Genomic DNA, 20281 nt, shown 5'->3' with positions numbered 1-20281 from the left:
CATTATTAATTCAGCAGCTGATTAATAGAGATGTAATGGAAACACTATAACCTAAGTTTTTTCGAAGGGTGGACCTTTTTCTTCAGTGGCAAATTCAAGTAGGAAGTTAACCTTTTAAAATATCTTAGGTTAAAGGGTTTCTATTCCATTGTTATCAAAAATTCATGAACATCATATTATCATATGTTATTCCAGGGCATTTGTTTTGTGGTTTGTTATTTCCTTTTTTTTTGTTTTAATATCACAAAATTTTCAACAAAAGTTTAAGGTGTATTTTATAAATTAGATACACTTTCGCAATATCCTTGGAATTGATCTGTTTCAAAAGAAAATTATTTTTATTTCTTTCGTTTCAAGTTCATATGACACGATGTGCTGTAACTTACAAAGTTTACTGCCTAAGAAATACAAGATTATAATATTTTTAAGTTGTACCATTTCACTTTAATTCATCACAAATTTTTACCGAAAATTAGTGCTTCCTTATTTAAATATATTGGCCTGGCACAGCCAGGTGGTTGAGACACTCGACTCGTAATCCGAAGGTTGTTGGCTCAAATTCCCGTCACACCAAACATACTCGCCATTTCAACCCTCAGATTACGAGTCGCACGCCTTAACACGCTTGGCCATGCCGGGCCAGGGTGTTCGAGTATGTTCGATGTTTTCGCCGAATAAACATCTATTTATAAAGCCACCTTGTGGCTTATACATAAACATGAGACGCAAAAAATCGTCATTTGAGACCCATAACGATGGTGTTAATCTTTCTCATATTACGAAATTGTGGATATAAACATTCAAATTATTTATAACGATTTTATTTTTTCATGCGAGGAATATAGACCGAATAAAATTATATAGGACAAACTCGTTCGTCGACACGTTTACATTGTTGTATAAATAAATTAAACTTCGAAAGTTAGATTGTCCTTCAACAATTTTAAAATTAATAAATACATATACTGGATATGATGAAAACAACTATGTAGGTGTATACAAATATTCCAACCAAACTTAGCGCAGTTGTTGTCAGAACTGATTATACTGAGTTTTTCATATACTGTGTGCGTTCTTGAGCAGTTAGGTGATAACAAAAAGTAAACAAATGTAATATCAACACATATAACAAAACTCTCTCTCATAAAATTTAAATTTTGTTTAACTTAGAAAGAGATTTATGTTTTGGTGATAATTGAATATTGTGTTTCTTGACTGATTTATTCTTGTATATCTATTTTAATATCGATGGTTCCTTTAGTTAAACATATGTTTAAAAATGTATTTAACTTTTATTATTAAATGTATATTGTGAATTTCCGCCTCTTCTCTAAATGTTTAAAAGATTCTCGATTGTAAGAATAAACAATGTAATGTGAGTGTATGTAAATACTAGTGACTGCCAGTGCTGTTGCCAACTTGAATAAACATCTCTGAACTTTCAACGTCACGTGAATTTTGTTAAGTATTTTGTGTTGTTTAGTATTAATTAAACATCGAAATAAAAGGTAAAAAAATCTTCAAGAATTATTTACACAATTATTTCCCTTGATATAATTATTATACCTTCAAATCTCACTCAAAATTATATTAGTAGCTGATCTGAAAACTACGCCTATATTTCGATGAAATCAAAAATGACTAGTTACTTGGTAAATTAGAATTAAAACGTTTTTTACAAAGTATTAAATGGCCCGGCATGGCCTAGCGCGTAAGGCGTGCGACTCGTAATCCGAGGGTCGCGGGTTCACGCCCGCGTCGCGCTAAACATGCTCGCCCTCCCAGCCGTGGGGGTGTATAATGTGACGGTCAATCCCACTATTCGTTGGTAAAGAGTAGCCCAAGAGTTGGCGGTGGGTGGTGATGACTAGCTGCCTTCCCTCTAGTCTTACACTGCTAAATTAGGGACGGCTAGCACAGATAGCCCTCGAGTAGCTTTGTGCGAAATTTCCAAACAAAGTATTAAAAGTTGAAACAATAAAGAAATTGAGAAAAAAATGCAATTATGAGATTAAGGTTATTTTAATATATAAATATTAACTTATAAATCTAAAGTTTGTATCGATATAGGTTTAAAAAGCTGAAAATCAAAGTGCTTCTACTGAATGATATGCCTCTAAAATAAATGTACAAAAAAACGCTTCGTTAGAAATATAATCCTGCAATGCATCTGTGTTGTAAAATTTAATTTAATCAAACATTTTAGCTAAAGAAATGTCATACATTCTAGACATTGAGTAGCAAGCGATAATATTTATATTGGGACAGTGGAAACTGTGTTGAATGTTATGCATTCAAAAAAAATCATAAAATTTGAAGAACATTTGCTTTGAATGCTGGGATGTTTACGTGAATATATATTTAAAAAACAGAACAACACAAATGGATACGAGGTTTAGCAAAATAAAATGAAATTTTTTTATATTTCTCTTACATATTGAAATGTATATATATATATTTATACTTAGGACTAAAAAAACACCGCAAAAAAAGGAATTTTAAACAACAGTCGATGAACCAAAAGTAAGAAACAATCTTATGTTGAGATTTCGCGACACATCAGTTAGATGTTGTTAGTTTAGTTTATTAAAATGTGTGTGGGTATGAAGCAAAAACTGATAAAAATTACAAAAATCAGAAGTTTTTGGAGTATTAAAAATATGACATAAGAGTAAAATATTTTCATAAATGGAATAGTTTTTCATACCATTTGTTTATGTATCTTTGCTGTACCGGATACATCAACAATAATTACTCCTGGGTTACGTTTATTTAGATTTTTCTACAGTTTCTCTGTTTGTTTAGAAACGAATGTAAAAAAATAACTAGATTTGCTTTCAACAAATTGTATGTTTTATTCATACCGAAAGAAATAACGTGCATGTTCATATTGTCGTCATTTTAACAGTAGTTATTGGTTGATGTACGCTTTCCATGTAGAAAAAAAAGTTATACTGAAACATATTCACTTACATTATTACAGAATACTTACATGTGAAATGACTCACATAATCAATTTGTGAGCCAAAAAAATTCAAAACAAACTTTTAAAATTAAGAAAGAGTTGCATATGCTGATAAACATTATTTTTGTTTGAAAACTGCACAACAACACAAAAAACAACAACAAAAGTTTCTTACCAATAAATACACTAACTTGTCAAACATTATTCAACACAAAGTACACATTATGGAACTTACAATGTGATTATAAGAAGATTCCATTAGATTGTCGAACTAATTCCAGCATTATTCTTTCAAGGATCTAAATGAAGGACGTGTCACATAAGAATTTAAACTAGCCTAAAACTAAGTTAAAAGATGATTTAAATATATAAATTAGACAAATTTCGATGTAATTCTAATTTGTACTATTTGCTAACAAGATTCATACAGACAGTTTATAATAAAAATATTGTTAATATACAAAACATAAGTGAATTTACAATAATTGATATTACAAATAATGATTTACATAAAAAGGTTTTCACAACTTCCAAATAATAGATAGTCTTCCAGGCCTTGATGAACGAATTAATTTCAAGTTGATGTTGATACAATTCACTTAACAGAAATCAAACTAGATTATCGTTCTTTGGTTTTCACACGCCGCGTTTTAAACTGTTTAGTCCCTCGCTGGTATAGCGATGAGTCTACAAAGTTACAGGGATTCAATTGCCCTCGGTGAACTTAGCAGATAGCCCGAGGTGGCTTTGCTATAACAATGTTTTGTTTTCGAATTTCGCACAAAGCTACTCGAGGGCTATCTGTGCTAGCCGTCCCTAATTTAGCAGTGTAAGACTAGAGGGAAGGCAGCTAGTCATCACCTCCCACCGCCAACTCTTGGGCTACTCTTTTACCAACGAATAGTGGGATTGACCGTCACATTATAATGCCCCCACGGTCCATGCCGGGCCCAATGCTATAAGAAAACGCACACACGCTTTTTTGTTGAAGTTGTATAAAGTTTTCCTAAAAATACTTATGTCTGATGTGAATCCGCTGAAATTAAACGGTTTGTAATGATCGAATTTTACAAACGTTCCTCGTAAAATATCTAAAGTTTCCGATCAATAAGTGTTAATCACGGTTTTAGTTTCCGAGGTTTATACTATTCCAACAGTAACAAAACATTAACGTATACTGTTTTTTGACGTGATGTGTTTGTTACATTTATCTGCGTGGCGTGAATATATAAACAATATATTAATGTTTAAAAACACACGTATATTGTTGACTCTTACAGTCCAGAATAATCTACACATTTAGTGAATAGGCGGGAATTTCGTTATACAGAAATAACAGTATACGTTACGTACAATTCTAAATATAACTTTAAACAGGTATACTGTGGTAAATCTGTTACAAAACGTGATACAAACAAGAAATTAGCTTTAAGAAATATGGGTTTCTTCACGTAAAAAACACACGTACTTCTAAAGTTACTTTAAATCAGTTCATTGTTCATGTTTTCAGCCATCCAAATCATTATTTTACAAAAACAAATAGGAGTCTATAGTGTAGTCCAAAGACGAAGGAAGACTCAGGGTTGAAATCTTATACACAGTGGATGAAGCTCCTCGTTGGTACCTGAGTGTCGTACTTGGTAACCAGGTGAGAACAAAGAGTTTTATTTTATTTTATTATATAATATTACTTCAATCAGTAATATTTAACGTTATTACATACATATAAATTGTTATTGTATTTTATAATTATTATTTTCTCATTAAACCCTTCCATATTTATTCATCCTCATAAGATTCGCATGTTGATGATACCCTTCACGTTTAACAATGATGATGAGGTTTATTAACACAAGTTATGTAAATATTTCATTTTATTTTTGCAGTACCCTGTGTTGTTATCTATAGTGAGCTACATTCAGTGAATCGCTCCTATACATAAAAAAATGTTCACTCCTCCACATAAAAAAATTTTCTCGACCCAAACCAGTCGTTTTTACAAATATATTTTTCTCTTTCAAAACATTGAAAGTTGGAGAAACCTGAGGTTTATCCCAAATATGTTTCTAGTAGTGGATGACTGTAATGTATGAACTAGATATTTATTTATCAAGATAAGTGAATTAGACATGTTTAAATCTACTCGAGGACTATCTGTGCTAGCCGTATATAATTTAGCAGTGTAAGAAAAGAGAGAGGACAGCTAGTCATCACCACCCACCGCTAACTTTTGGGATTCTCTTCCACAAACGAATAGTGGGATTGACCATCATATTATAACGCCCCCACGGCTGAAAGGACGAGCATGTTTGGTGCGAGAGGAATTCGAACACGCGAATCTCTGATTAGGAGTCGAATGCCTTAAAACAGTTGACCATGCCGTGCCCTCTAGAAAGGTAGTATTAAAAGTTATTTTGAATGATAATTTCTTCACATTGGTCTTCGGACTCGCAAAGCTAAAATCAGAGATTCAGTTGTCTTCGATGAACCGATGTGGCTTTGCTATAATAAAACACACTCACGATTAGATCAATTCGTTATAAATAAATAATAGCTTTTTTCTACGAAAAGAAATATATAAAATAAAATCAATGTTTTCAAAAATTAATTTCTTTTCACTAAATAATACATTACTTTATTTTGTAAGATAAGTAAAAATAATCTTCTTTTTTTCGGAATTTTATCTGCTTACTTTGCTGAATGAAGCGTCTAATATATTTGTAATAAGGTTTAAATAGATATTCTGCATAATTACTTGCGGTCATATTCAATCTTTTGTTCATATTACTTTCAAAATGAATGCTATACAGGAGATTTTTAAGCATGCTGCTATCAATTATGTAATTTACTTATCTTGGTAAATAAATATCTAGTTTATACATTACAGTCATCCAGTACTGGAAACTTATTTGGGATAAACATCAGGTTTCTTCAACATTAAAAGCTTTGATTTGTTTGTATAAAGAGAAACCTTTGAGAAAAGTGTTAACAATGTTCATCCTGTTTTAGTTTTGAAGTTTGATAGAACTAACAATGAAATGCAACTGATGATGTAGAATATGTGAGAGAAAAACCAAAACTTATCCCTAAACGTCAGTAAAAATACCTTATCCTGCTGAAGATATGCAATAGTTACACAACTTTGTCATATTACCTAAGAAATATTGTTGTTCTATCATTACCAGAAAACTTCAAAATTATCCCTGAAAAGCGACGTATCTACATTCAAAACAAATACTCTTGTGAGGGAATACAGAAAAAAAAAATGATTACCGCTGAAAATATAGATAACCTAAAAGTAGCCCTACACATACCACTGCAAAATATTAAATACTAAAATCAAACGTACATTAGTTATTAAACAGTCATATGGCATGCATTGTACCAAATACTTTTCCTGGTTTAGTATTAATTGTTCTAACAACACAGTGTTAAGATAGCTGTATCTTGTAGTTGTTTGTTTCTCAGAACAATTTTCGTGTTGATGCTCATATTCCAATACCTTGGAAACATTAATATTGCTGGTTCTAGCTCCAGTAGAGAAAGTGGATGGAAGATCAAACAGCTGCCTTTTTCAAGCTTTCTCCAGTGAATATAGATTTAAAACACGGTTCACACAAATTTCGCTTTTATATAAACACACACAAAACCTTAATTATAAATATTATAGTTAAAAAAAAACATTATCAAAATAATTGAGTGTTGCTCAGAAATTTTTTGTAAGGTTGCAATAAAACAAGGTGGGAAGCACGACAAACATATTATAACACAAATACCACAAAGCAAAGATACATATATAAGTAATTTATGTTTGAAATAAATATTACAGCAGTATTTCAAAATAAATACTTTTAAATTTCTTTTATTGTTATGTATCATGTATTTATATTATTATAAATATTTTTTTTTAATTTACTTTACCAATTAACTAAATAGATAATGCAACCTAACGTTCGATGTTAAGTATTTGATTTTTAACATATTCAATAACCATTATTCATGCTCTTGTATGTAAACCAGTGAATCCCAATCTTTTTTTATGTCCCGCACTCCTTAAAAATGTTAATATGTTCTCGCACCCCTCACAGTAATTATTTATTTAAGAATAAAGGTGAAGGTGGCCAAAACAAATGTTATCTCGCACCTCCTAGAACGCTATCTCGCACCCATTTATTCACATCATATTCTCTGCTAATATGCAATTGCTTTGTGGTTTAATTGAAATATTAATAAGACAAGTGTTTCTTTGTTTAGAATTTTCACAGTAATCTACACTAAGGCTATTTGTGCTAGCCGACACTATTTTAGCAGTTCAAAAGTACAAGGAATGCAGCTAGTTTCCATGATCTAAGATTTAAACCCTGTTATCCTTACCTGGATTTAGATATAATTTTTTCAGGGCATGTTTGTTCCTTTTACCTGTATTGGAATTATGAGAGGCCAATGCTATTGATGCGAGTTTCTTCTACTACTGATAGTTTTACCATTCATAAAACATAAACTTGTTTAAACAAAGAATGAATTAATCACGAACTCAGATGTTTTCTTCGGGAATTTAAACTTTTATCTTTGTGATGAAACTTTCTCTCAATCCCTTACATTAAAATTCGACAAGTTAGAAACAACTTTATCAGGTGTGTCGACAAACTGTTTCTCTTTGCTGATTAACTCGTGCTATGGTTAAGTGTAATTTTTTTCAATTATTTTGTGTGACCTTGACCTTTGAGCTACGTTCACGAAAAGTTAACCAATTAGTGTAACTAATGTTAAATGATTTTCTGAAAACTAAATACAGTATTTCCTCGCTATTCGCGGGGGTTACGTTCTTTAACCCCCGCGAATAGCGAAAAGCCGCGATTATTGGATGCAGTTTTAAAACTTCTATGTATGAGATTATATACGGTACTAAATGCTTCCCAGACACTTTCTGAAGACACTCTTACTCATTAATACAGTAATAATGTAGTAATATTGCATGCAGTCATGTATTTCACTAATGTAGTAATGATAATGTAAACGCATTTTAATTTTGTACTGCAACAATATTTTAATCAAAAAGAAACGTAAGTACAGGAGGACAGTAACACCGCATAGTATAGTTACCCATACTGTATTACTGTACCGTAAAGTCATTTTCTATACGTACAACACATGTATTAGAATTGACAGAAAGTGGAACAAATTTAAAGGCAAACTTAGACAGTACAGTACAATTCAGTAATAATATGCAATTAAAAACATTATTAATACACGGTCACAAAAATATGCATTAATAAAAAAATACGTACTGTATTGCAATAATAATTGAAAAAAAATTAATATTGTTTGTGCACTCACCAATAATGAATGATAATAAAATGATGATGAAATTTGTTGTGCCATACGATGATGATGACAACACTAATGTACAGTATGGCACACCTTAGCTGCTGCTTTACAGCACTTTAGGTAATTAATCCTCCTCTTCAGGCACTTAAGGAGAAAGCTCCATTTCTTCAGGAGAGTCAAAAGGTTGTGTTGTTTCTTTAGGAGAGTCAGGAGGGGGTGTCGTACTTTCTTCGGGTGTGGCTTGGTTTGACGTTTTGGGTACCTTCTTTATGAACATTGTTATTGGCAGCTGGTTCCGTTGTTTTTTCATAGTGATGAATAGAGGTTTGTAGGTCGACATGGTAGAGTTAATTGCATTTGAGAATTGCAGCGAACGAACCATGTAAGGGTCCCATGACTTGGCAGTCTCTTGCAAATCCTTTGCTTTTGACATGAGTTCAGCCAACCGTTCTATAGTTAGACCCTCGTCCTCTTCCTCTTGTGATGGTTCTTCCTGGCCCTCTGTTTCTTCTTCACTGGCAGATTTGTCAACTCTGCCAAATCTTCGTCCGTTAGAGGCTGAGAGTGGGCGTTAATCAGGTCATTGAACTCTTCATAAGTTATGTCATCAAAGCCTTCACCACCGATTAACTTTGCTAGTTTAACTGACTTGTTGACAGCATCATGTTAAATTTCATCCGATGAGAACCCTTTGTAATCATGAACACATTCTGGCCACAGATTTTTCCAACATGCATTAAATGTTTCTTTTTTCATGTCTTGAAGTGCCTTGTGTATGACTGTCAGGCACGATGCAATTGTGAAATTGCGCCAGTACACTTTCAACTGGAAGTCCTCATTCTCGTCTATTTCATCAACTAATTGTTGAAGACAGTTGCCAGTGTAAAGTGCCTTAAAGGCACGAATCACTCCTTGATCCATAGGCTGGAGGAGGGATGTTGTGTTAGGAGGGAGGAACTCGATCTGGACTCCCTCATGATACAAATCCACAGGGTGACCGCCAGCATTATCCATGATCAGCAACACTCGAAATTCGAGTTCTTTTTTGCGAAGGTATTCTACCACTTGAGGGATGAAACACTCATGAAACCAGTTGGATGTCAGGAGCTTCGTAATCCAGGCCTTGGAATTATGCATCCAGAAGACAGGCAAAGTGTTTTTATTTTTGTTCTTCAGAGCCCTGGGCTTTGCAGATTTATAAATGAGGCCGGGTTTCATCATCTAGGCAGCAGCATTGCCACACATAATAAGTGTCACTCTGTCCTTTTGTGCTTTGAATCCTGGGGCTTTCAGTTCGTCCTTCATGATGAAAGTTCTGGAAGGCATTTTTTTCCAGAACAACCCAGTCTCGTCCATGTTGAAGACCTGCTCTGGCTTGTATCCCTTCTCCTCAATGAGTTTCTTAAAGGCCTCAGGATACTTTGCTGCAGCTTCTGTGTCTGCAGATGCAGCTTCTCCGTGGGATTTTCCAAATCGTAGTTGGTAACGCTTCAGGAAACGATCGAACCAACCCTTGCTGGCATGAAATTCTTCGGCATCAGCTGCTGTTGATGGTCCTGGTTGTCCTTCAGTGAATTGAGAATATAATTTCAATGCCTTCTTTTGAATGATCTTGGTGTCCAAAGGGATATTTTTCTTTCACAAGTCTTGTATCCACAATGCTAAGGCAGATTCCATCCTCACGATTGCCTTGTTTCTTACAACATTCACCATCTTAGCACTTCCACAAAAATTCGTATCTACACTAGCTCTGATTGCTTGTTCATTTTTCTTTATGTAACGCACGGTGCTCTCATTCACTCCGTAATGGCGTCCTACAGCAGCATAACCTTTTCCTTCCTTTATCATATCAAGCAGTTTACCTTCTCATGCAGTGTCATAACCTTTTTCTGGCGCTTAGGTTCCTTGCCAGAAGCTGGAGGTGTAGGGCGTTTGAATGGCATTGTAGAGTGTAAATAATATTGTAAAAATAAACACTTGAATTTACAGTCCAAACAACCACGTTGAAAACTCACGCGCGAATGAAAGAGAGAAATAGCTGATCAGCAGCACGCGTATGCAGCCAATCAGCAAGAAGGAGAAACTAAAGCTGTCAGCCATTGGCTAAATTCAAACCTATTTCCTCGCCTCCCCGGGACCGAGCGCTGTGTGTGTAGTGCGTTACCGGCTATGCTTTGCCGTTTGCGTTGTGGGGGAAGTTGAAGCAGTCAGCCAATAGCAGCTCAGCCCATTGTTCGATAAAGACGTCAATCGATAAAACTGCTTGAGAGAGTAAATACAGACATACCCTCGAAGAGCGCTTTTAGTCTCTATGACCTACAAGAACACGGTTTATCGAGCATTCGTTTTTATGACGTTATGACGCTAGCTTGGTATACGATGCGATAGGGTTAAGAGCCTAACCCGCGAATATGCGGGGCCGCGAATGGGGAACCGCGAACAGGTGAGGGTATACTGTACTAATACCGACTAAGGGGACATTAAAATTATACCTCCGACATCGAGTGACAAGGTTTAAAACATTTTCTATAATGGTATCTACATGTTGTTGTTGTAATTTCACAACTAAAACTTTGAAGGATTAAATAATTATTGTATTTAAGGAATATAGAAGCCGTTGATAAAAGTGTCACATAATTCTTGAGATGTATAAGACACTTTTTATTAACATAATCGTGCACCAGCCCACAATTCAGTCTATTTTAAATGTCTATTACCAAATATAGAGTTTGAACTGACAAAATCTGTAGCTGTCTTTTAGACGTTCACCAGTTCAACTTTTTTGACGTTTTAGTTTGTGTCACGTATGAAACTTTATAACAGTGACACATTTACTTTAAATCCAAATATTTAAAATATTTCTCGTTTTCAAACGATAGTGTTTATACATCAACTGAACACAAAACGTATTTATCATAGTAAATTTTGTTTTGGCTTTGAACATGTTTAATAAATGGAACATGAAGACAATATAGTACTTAAAAGTGAAATCAGTTTCACTGAATGACGTAGATCGGTTCAAGTTTGAATTTATTCTATTGTTTAAAAGCACACTCAGTTTCAAAACGACATTATAAAGAAAAAACAAAACAAACCAAAAAACAGAGAAACTAAACTATTATTATAGGATTTAAAGTTTCAATTTTAACTAATAAATCAAAAACCTTTAGCTCGCTGTATTTCGAAATTGTAACAGCAACGACAACATTGTCCAGGATTCGTAATACGCATAAAGTTTGTCTTTGAAGCAGGAAATCATATATTAGGTTTTGTTACACGTGTTGTAAAACTGGTGACAGCTAATTAAACTTTCTAAAAATTTTATAGGTTTCAGAACTAGGTATATATGAAATAATATGAAATACTTTCAATCATACATTTCCTGTCCGGTTATTTTGGTTTTTATTTCGTATGATTGGCAGATAATAAATATAAAAAACAAATCAGTCATTTTGAAGAATCAGTTAACTGATATGCATACGTTATTTTTAATTTGTTCCTTTACAATTAAATATTCAAATAAAAACTTGTAGTTATATATGTAGATATATGATATATATAGAACATCAATATACCTAAAAGAAAAATTAAAATACGTAAGTAGTACTAACGAAAGTGCAATGAAACATAGTCTATATAATGGAAGAATTTTTTTTTACTAGTTTGATAATTATAACGTTTTATTTAGCAGTTCTTTCTATTAATAAGAGACTTAGATTATGGAAGATGATGAGAGAGTATTAAATCTTTATTAAATACATCATTAAGAAAGAAACATACTTAACAATTTTAAATTTTAATATTTTCAGTCGTAGTTCAAGAACGATTTTTCGTACAATATGTAACAACCAAAGGTTTCAACACATTTTGTCGATTATTGTTTGTCCAAAGTGTGTATACGCGTAAACTGGACAATAGGTATCAAAATCTATCACATAGCTAGTTGTACAATGACCTCGAACATTGGTTACATTTAGATCTGCCTGAGAAGAAACATGATTGTAATACTTCAGTTTTAAAAATATTTTCTAGTGACATTAGTGAACGTTCTAATATAAAATTCAAACTAATTATATGTTTATACTAACGTATATGTTAACGGTTGTAAATAAACTAAAGACGACAGTGTCGTTACTTTTCTGAATCAATGTTATCATTATTATTACTTTGAGGTTTAAATCTTTTAAGTAATGGTCTCACTTTGCGAAGAAAAATATTCTGGTCGTATGTTGGACTGATGGGAATGAACTTGAAAATTTCATATCTTTTAATTACATTCATGCCGAACGGGAGGTTATGGGTTGAATGTGACGACAGTGTCAACTGATCACCTTCAGTCATATTATGCTCCAGACCTTGCTCTCTCTATTTCATAAGTCGTCTTTCTTCGTCTGTCACTGAAATTAATACATTAATATTATAATTTATTAGTTTTGAGACTAATATAAATGTTTTATTGTTTTGTTGACCTATTTTGGAAAGTATTCAGTTCGTTTATAAATACTTCCGTATTTATTATTTTAATACATTAACTTTTGATATGTTTCTCACAATCGATTGTACCAATTCCATCACCTATCAGTACGCTTAAGCGACCGTTAAAAACAAACTGCTCCTTATTACACACATATATATTTATCCACTCTCTTTAATTCTTAAGGTGTGGCGAATGCGTAACATTCTATATCATATTAATGAAAAGATATGAACTATTATCAGTATTTTATATGATAGAGGTTAGGCTAACTTATCTTTGACAAACCTAAATTAATAGGCAAAGACGTTATGAGCATAACGTACGCTGAGCTTTTGAGTGTTTTAAGTTTTATTTTGATGTAATTTGAAATGAACATTTTATGAAGCGAAAGTAAATAGGGTACAATACAGTATTACAGTGTACAAACTTATATAAAGAATGTTTCTAAATTGTCTTATGCCAAATTAAAGAAAGAATCAGATATAGCTTATCGCACACTGGGTTTTATTTCAGTGATCGTCCTGTGATATTCACATTTGTATTCTACTAGTAAGGATTTCATTCTTATTCTGTACCATTAATACAGGATGCAGTAAAACCTTGATTTAGTACTGACATGTATTTTACTTCCAAGTATTCCTGCCATTTAGTCTTACTTACAATCAGTCTTTTCCTTGTTGTCTTTAGAAATTTAAATATGTTTAAAGTTTCAAACTGTTTAATAGTTCATTTGTGTACTAATGTAATTTGTTCATAAAAGACTAATAATATCGAATTCTATGATTTTCTATACACTATTTATGATTTATATAGGGAAGATGAGAAATTTTCTGTTTACAGCAATCTTTGTCACTATTATTGTAATACTAAAAAAAGGTATTTAGAGCTCCAGATGGCAGAGTAAGTTTCAAATACATAACAAAATTTATTAATTGCACATACATTAAGTTCTCTCAAGACGGGAAGGGTAGACAATTGGGGAAAATGTTCTGGCTTCAGGCCACTTAGGAAGTCCCAATTAGAAAGGTGGAAACTTGTGATTTTATGAACAACAAATTTTGGTAAATTTACAATTTATTAAAGAACTACATAATTTAACATCACGTTCGAAGAAAGTTTTTATCTTTTCTAATATGTGGCAATCATAAGTTAAACCAACTGTACGTTGTGACTCCAAAGACACAAGTTCGCTAATTGATGTATTTAGCAAATATCATCTTCTGTTATTTCTCTTTATTACAAATATCTGCTTTCTAATATGAACACTTATAAATATAAATCTGATGCTATTAAACTGCTAGAAATACTGTATTTAATAGTTAAACGACATTAAATATTTCTAAAGTACTTAAATAGTGCCATTCGGTAAATTAGTATGTTTATAAAGAAGTTAAAGAGGCTCAACCAATTAAATTTACATAAACTACTTTTTAAAGGAGCCCAGAAACTTTTTATCTCAATCCTGAACTTTCTCTTTAGGTGTGTGAGTGTGTTTATGCATATCTAGTATTTTTGTCTGTCCTGTGTTAATTCAGCTTTTCACACAGTTCCGGAGTTAACAGGATGAAACGTGATAGGAGAGTTCTGGAGAGAATTCGTTATTTATATGGTGTTGCATTTAAAAAAAGTGCTAAAACGCCAGCTGAAAATCACCCAAACATGATGAGAGTCTAAGAGCTGGTCCCTAGGGTCGTTCAGACAAATATGGGCATCACTTTTTTGTGTTTCTGTTCCTTCTTGGGATTTTGGGGCGACATGATTGAATCTGTCTTCCTGTCCAAACTCACAAGCTAGAAGGATACAAAGTTTGGTACATATGATCGGGTACCACTGAGGTAGTGATACAAATAAATGGGGGTATGTGTAACATGTGAATCATGAGGAAGAAGAAGCAGTTGAGAGGGAATATTGTTTGCTAGTAGTTGAAATAAACCTATCATTGTAGCATTATAACCTGATTTTATTTGCTCGAAAGCAAAGTTATGAAGTTAAAAAAATAAAAACCAGATAATTGGGTGGATATTTATTCAGAAAAGTTATTTCATATTGAAGGTGTTTTTTGTGAACTCAGCAGACAATATAATTATAATATATCACATATCTATTTCAGAAAATCCGAAGAGATGAATATTTGTAACTTAAACACTAATAAAAATTTGACATAATACTTTAATGGAATTACTTGTAACGTTGAAATGTATTCTGTTTAATCACAAACTCTCAAAGGAATGTCTCCTTACCAGATATGTGCCAACCAGTGGCAGAGTGACATGACCGCGGTCTCACACCGCTAGAAATCGGTGCATAGATAGTCCATTGTGTAGCTTTATACTTGAATTCAAACAAACAATCCTTACCTGGTATGGAGTTGTCTAACAAAAACGCAGTGAGTCCACCAATAAACGTACTGGTGTTCAAGAAAACTGTGATGACTTGGTTTGCTGCATCATTTCCTAAACGAAATAAATTTGTATTATTTTTTGTGTATGTTTCTGTTTTTATTAAAGACTACCATGCTACATAGTGAGTACTACAAGATAGTAAGTTTTAAACGTTTGTTTTGTAGTTTGGTATGTTACGTCACTTTCAAGCATGACTTCAGTTCATCAGATAGAAAAACAAAGAGGTTACAAAGTTGTGATTGATAAAAAACATATAATAAATATAGAAACAAGTGATGTATATATAAACAAGATAAATATCAAACAGTCTGAAAATTGAATATTAAATCGTTGCTAATCAAAGTCTGTATGTGTGTTTGTCTTTTCACAAACATAAATCTGACTTCCAGTAAACAATACGTAAAGTCTTACAGTGGTAGAGCGATGAGTCTATGGATTTACAACGCTAAAAAATGGTTTCAACTTCCTTTGGTGGACTCATGTGATAGCCTGATTTGACTATGCTATGAAATAACACAAACTCACAACGTAAATGCTTCGTTCTCAAAGTGGAGCGTTAGTATTTGAAACTGTATATCATTCTCGCTGTCTCTTATGTTTTCAAAGCTCATTGAACTGGAATGGCAAAGTGTATAAGTAGTTCACTTTTATAATAATATGTCAAGATACTTTCAGCTTTACCTGCCTGTTGTTATTTAACGGATAAGTTGCAAAATAAAAGGGTGATTCTCTAATAAGCAGAAAACCTTAAAATATAAACATTCTTGCAAGGATAACCTTAAAACTGGTTTATCTTGGCAGCGACCAAGGTGTCATCGGCATATTGATTACTTATTATATTTTAGCTTTTATATATAATAAACTGGTTTTGTATCATTCTGTAAAAATATATATATAAACATTATTAGATTTGAATTGATTTGTCGTAATCGTCATTTTATTAAAAATTTAGATAAAGTTGAATCCCCATCACAAGAAACATGCTCGTCCTTTCAGCCGTGGGGGCGCTATAATGTGACGGTCAATCCCACTATTCGTGGGTAAAAGAGTAGCCCAAGAGTTGGCGGTGGGTGGTGATGACTACTTACCTTGTCTCTAGTCACACACTGCTAAATTAAGGAGGCCTACTGAAGATAGCCATTGTGTAGCTTTGCGAATTCAAAACAAAACAAACGAAATCCTTTCCTTAAAATAAATAATAGCATATGTAGATGAAATTTGCAAGCTAGGAATAACAGATTTTACAATGTTACACTACATTCATGTTGATTGACTTTCTATATGTAATTCTGTTATAAAATGCGAGCAGAATTAATGCTCATTTTATTACTACTGGAAGTTATTGGTATGTATAGCATCATGCTGATTAGACTATATTCTATCAATTGAAAATTATTTGAGAGTATACGCAGACAGTACGTGTTTAGCTTAACACATAAAGACTAAAACACAAAGTTACGGGGCAAATAGTTTTGAATTACATCACACATCCTTAATACCCTTTGTATCAAGTGGGGTAAAAGACACTGACAAAATGGTCCTGTTTAGGTAATTTAGTGTTAACTTGTTGCAACACTAATGAGAAAATATTTGTTAGATGTAAATCTTAAAATCTTCTTACACACTGCAATGTATTATACATTTTAAAGGCTTGGAATAAAAATTAAGAAAATCACCAATAATTTTCTAAACATGTGAGAGGATGATAAGATAGAAGATAATTTGATAACACCAATAATAAACTAATTAATGAATTAATTATTTTAATGTAATGGTTTTCTTCAGCATTTTCGGGAGTTCTTGCAGTGAACTAAAGTTTTGAGTTGGCAATTACGAAATATCTTTTATTATTCAGTTTGTCTTTTCTTAAGCATATAAAGTTTATGCCACAGACAAACATATTTAATACAGTCTAACATAGAAATTAAATGTTAAGTACTGAGTAATGTGTTGTTTTTATAAAATAACCTATATTGACGTCACTTTGGTGCTCATGTTGTACCCGCAGCGCTTCATAGAGTAACAGTATGAAGATAAAAAACTTATCAAAAATTAATTGTTCATACGTTTTGTACGGAGAAGACTTTTAATTCTAGGTGTTTAAAAAGTGAACATAAAGTAGCTTTTAGTAACATCTTCCAACATTTTCAACACGCCTAACATATGAAGTTATTTTTTTAAAAAAAGAAATTTAACTGGTTTGTAAAACCAATATTTCAGAATTTAGATTCTTAAAAAAATATTTGGCCATTCTTTTACCACAAGCAAGATTTAAGAATTGGGTGTGTAAATAACGTTGAAATATCACAAGATATTGTGCTCTGTTAAATTAAGATCGCCCATATTTGGAACGTAGCCCCCTTAACAGTCGCTTTAATGACTTTAAGAATTACTCTTCACTGAGAGTCAATAGGATTTATTTGTTTGTTTTGAATTTCGCGCAAAGCTACTCGAGGACTATCTGCGCTAGCCGTCCCTAATTTTGCAGTGTAAGAGTAGAGGGAAGGCAGCTAGTCATCACAACACACTGCCAATTCTTGGGGTACTCTTTTACAAACGAATAGTTGGATTGATTGTCACATCAGAACGACTGAAAGGGCGAGTATGTTTGGTGCGAACGGGATTCGAACACGCGACCCTCAGAAGGAGGAAGATCGTTACACAATCCAATGGTAGTGCCCTGACCAGCGAAGAAATCATCAAAATGCTCAACGAGGTAATTGAGGGACCAGCCTCAGAAACTTCGAGCACATATACAGACGGATCAGAGAGCAACAACTCAGGTCCAGAGGAAATAACCAAGCAGGTATCAAAAGAAGGGAAACTAACCACGGATAAAAGGAGGCGAAAGAAGAAAAAGGCTAAGGTAAGTATAGTTTCAAATGATTCAACTAACTTTAATTCTAACAACGCTACTAATCCTATTACTAATAACGCTAACAATTCTAGTAATAATAACGCCACTAATTCTAGCAATAATAACGCCACTAACTGTAATATTAACAACGCCACTTTCTCCAATAACAAGAACATCACAATGATACAACACATTAAAATTTTACACATCAACTGCCAAGGAAACCTTAAAGATAAAAGAATAGAAATCTACAACATAAATAAACATATAAATGCCAACATTATCATGGTCTTAGAAACACTTTGCACAGAGAAACAAAACACCACCATCCCCGGTTCATCACACACAGCATACCTTACTCCGAAAACAATAGAGGCATCATAGCTTACTTCAATACAGAAGTAATTTACACATCTAAACTCGATATAAGATTCTTTTAGATCAAGCATAAATAAAACCATTTTTTTGTAACATACCCTTTGACAACCGGCTAACAATTCCAATTCTAGCCATATATTGTTCACCCACTAAAGATATCGACATTAACTTCCTACAGAAATGTGTTAACCGTACACCAAAACCAATCATTTGGGACTTTAATTCCTCACACATAGAACTAAGAGGAAATAGAAACACACGAAGAGGGTTGCTTATAAAAAAAATTTCTTTCTATTAACAAAATGCACCTAATAAACGACCACACACTTACACACTTTTTAGTCGCCAACGGCTCATATGACATACTTGATTACATCATAGCCCCCAAGGACGCAGTAAACAAAATCTTTAACTTTAGAGTACATGATGAAATCACGAGTGACCACTACCCCATTTCTTGTATGATTCAACCCGCGCCACCCTGCCGTAGCATACGTGACTCCCACAACGTACACTTACACCAAAACAGATTCGCTTACTTTTAACGCTTCACTAGATTCATATCTACCTCACCCATTTGAACATGCTAACAACAAAACAGAATTAGACAACTATGTAAATCAAGTTACAGAAGCCATACATAAAGCCATAAAAACACAATCCCTAAAACAAGGAGAAAGCACTCACATAATCAATGGACTTTAACACCGGAAATTCATGCACTTATAATCAAACGCAGGCAATTAAGACGAACACACTTTATAAGACGTGATCTATCTATCAAAACACAGATTAACAGAACAAATGCAAAAAGTAAACAAGAAATTAAAATAGAAAAAGAAACTAATTGGCAAAACTTTTGTAAAAACTTGGTAAAAATCAAAAAGTATGTAATAAAATTAAAATTACTTAAATGTTTTTGCACATATAGCTACACTCAATTGAAAATTTCAGGATGAAATCGGTTATAAATATCTCCTTTTAGAACCTACAGTTCATACATTTCACCATCATTAAGCCATAGGTTTGATTATATAATTTTGTATGATGTGTGCCTTGAGTGACGTAAGAAGATATATATGTTTTTATCATGTTCCTATGTACCGTTCCGGTGCTTTTTTTTATAAACAATGCAGCCTTCAGAAGCAAAACAACCGACTGTTTAAAGTATTAATCACGATACAGTGTACATATACATAGCTGAAAATGGCTAGGGTTTTTGATATAAGGATTCAAAAATGTCTGAAACAGCATCTTTTTCTTCTACACGCACCTTTCTGATTTCTCTCAGACAAGATTTCACTAGCTTACACCACTGGCCTGTATGTATCCCATTTGGATATTCAACTAAATACCTAAATATTTTTAGAAATGGTGAACATACCATGCACGTACTTAAAGACATTTAACACTAATTCAAACTACCAGTAAGCGACACGAATCAATGGATAGTCACGTGACAGTTTTTAAAGGTGAAGAATGTACTTAATACAGGAGTAACATAAAAATTAAACACATACGAGTTCTAAGAAATTATCATTTTTAAATGAAGTAAGGATTCTGCTACAGAAAGTAATGAAAGAAGAATTGAAACCACAATAACAAATTTGTAAAAGTCAGTCCTTACCTTGGACTATATGTAAGTGTACATACCTGTAATTGTGGTTTAAATTCATGTTTCATTAATTTCTGAATTGGGGTCCCTAATTAATTTTAAAATTCATGAATTTTTAATACACTTGTATGATACGTGAATGGAATTATGCTCCAGTAGTTGAATGTTTCATGTAACTTCCTGATATATACAGTTCGGTGAAGAAGTGTTAGAACAAAGTCAAAAATTAGAATTTAGGTTTCTTTCAAAGAACAGTTGA

The 20281-nt window shown here is 32.9% G+C and overlaps 2 protein-coding genes across 2 annotated transcripts in view; one reads left to right on the top strand and one right to left on the bottom strand.

The window, feature by feature from the left end:
- LOC143246510 (solute carrier family 23 member 2-like) overlaps positions 1 to 20281 on the top strand; it is a 392872-nt gene that overhangs the window by 48496 nt on the left and 324095 nt on the right. The gene's annotated exons all lie outside the window — the stretch shown is intronic.
- On the bottom strand, positions 11293 to 18625 carry LOC143246027 (solute carrier family 23 member 2-like). The gene is made up of 3 exons (XM_076492271.1): positions 18506 to 18625; positions 15128 to 15223; positions 11293 to 12690 (listed from the first exon to the last, which is right to left on the bottom strand). Exons 1-3 carry the CDS (start codon positions 18615 to 18617, stop codon positions 12659 to 12661), a joined length of 240 nt encoding a protein of 79 aa, XP_076348386.1. The 5' UTR covers positions 18618 to 18625; the 3' UTR covers positions 11293 to 12658.

This window comes from Tachypleus tridentatus, chromosome 3 (genome assembly GCF_004210375.1).
Source record: "Tachypleus tridentatus isolate NWPU-2018 chromosome 3, ASM421037v1, whole genome shotgun sequence".
Lineage (NCBI taxonomy): Eukaryota > Metazoa > Arthropoda > Merostomata > Xiphosura > Limulidae > Tachypleus > Tachypleus tridentatus.
The sequence above is the reverse complement of the archived record's forward strand: the minus strand, read 5'-3'. Positions and strand labels throughout refer to the sequence as shown.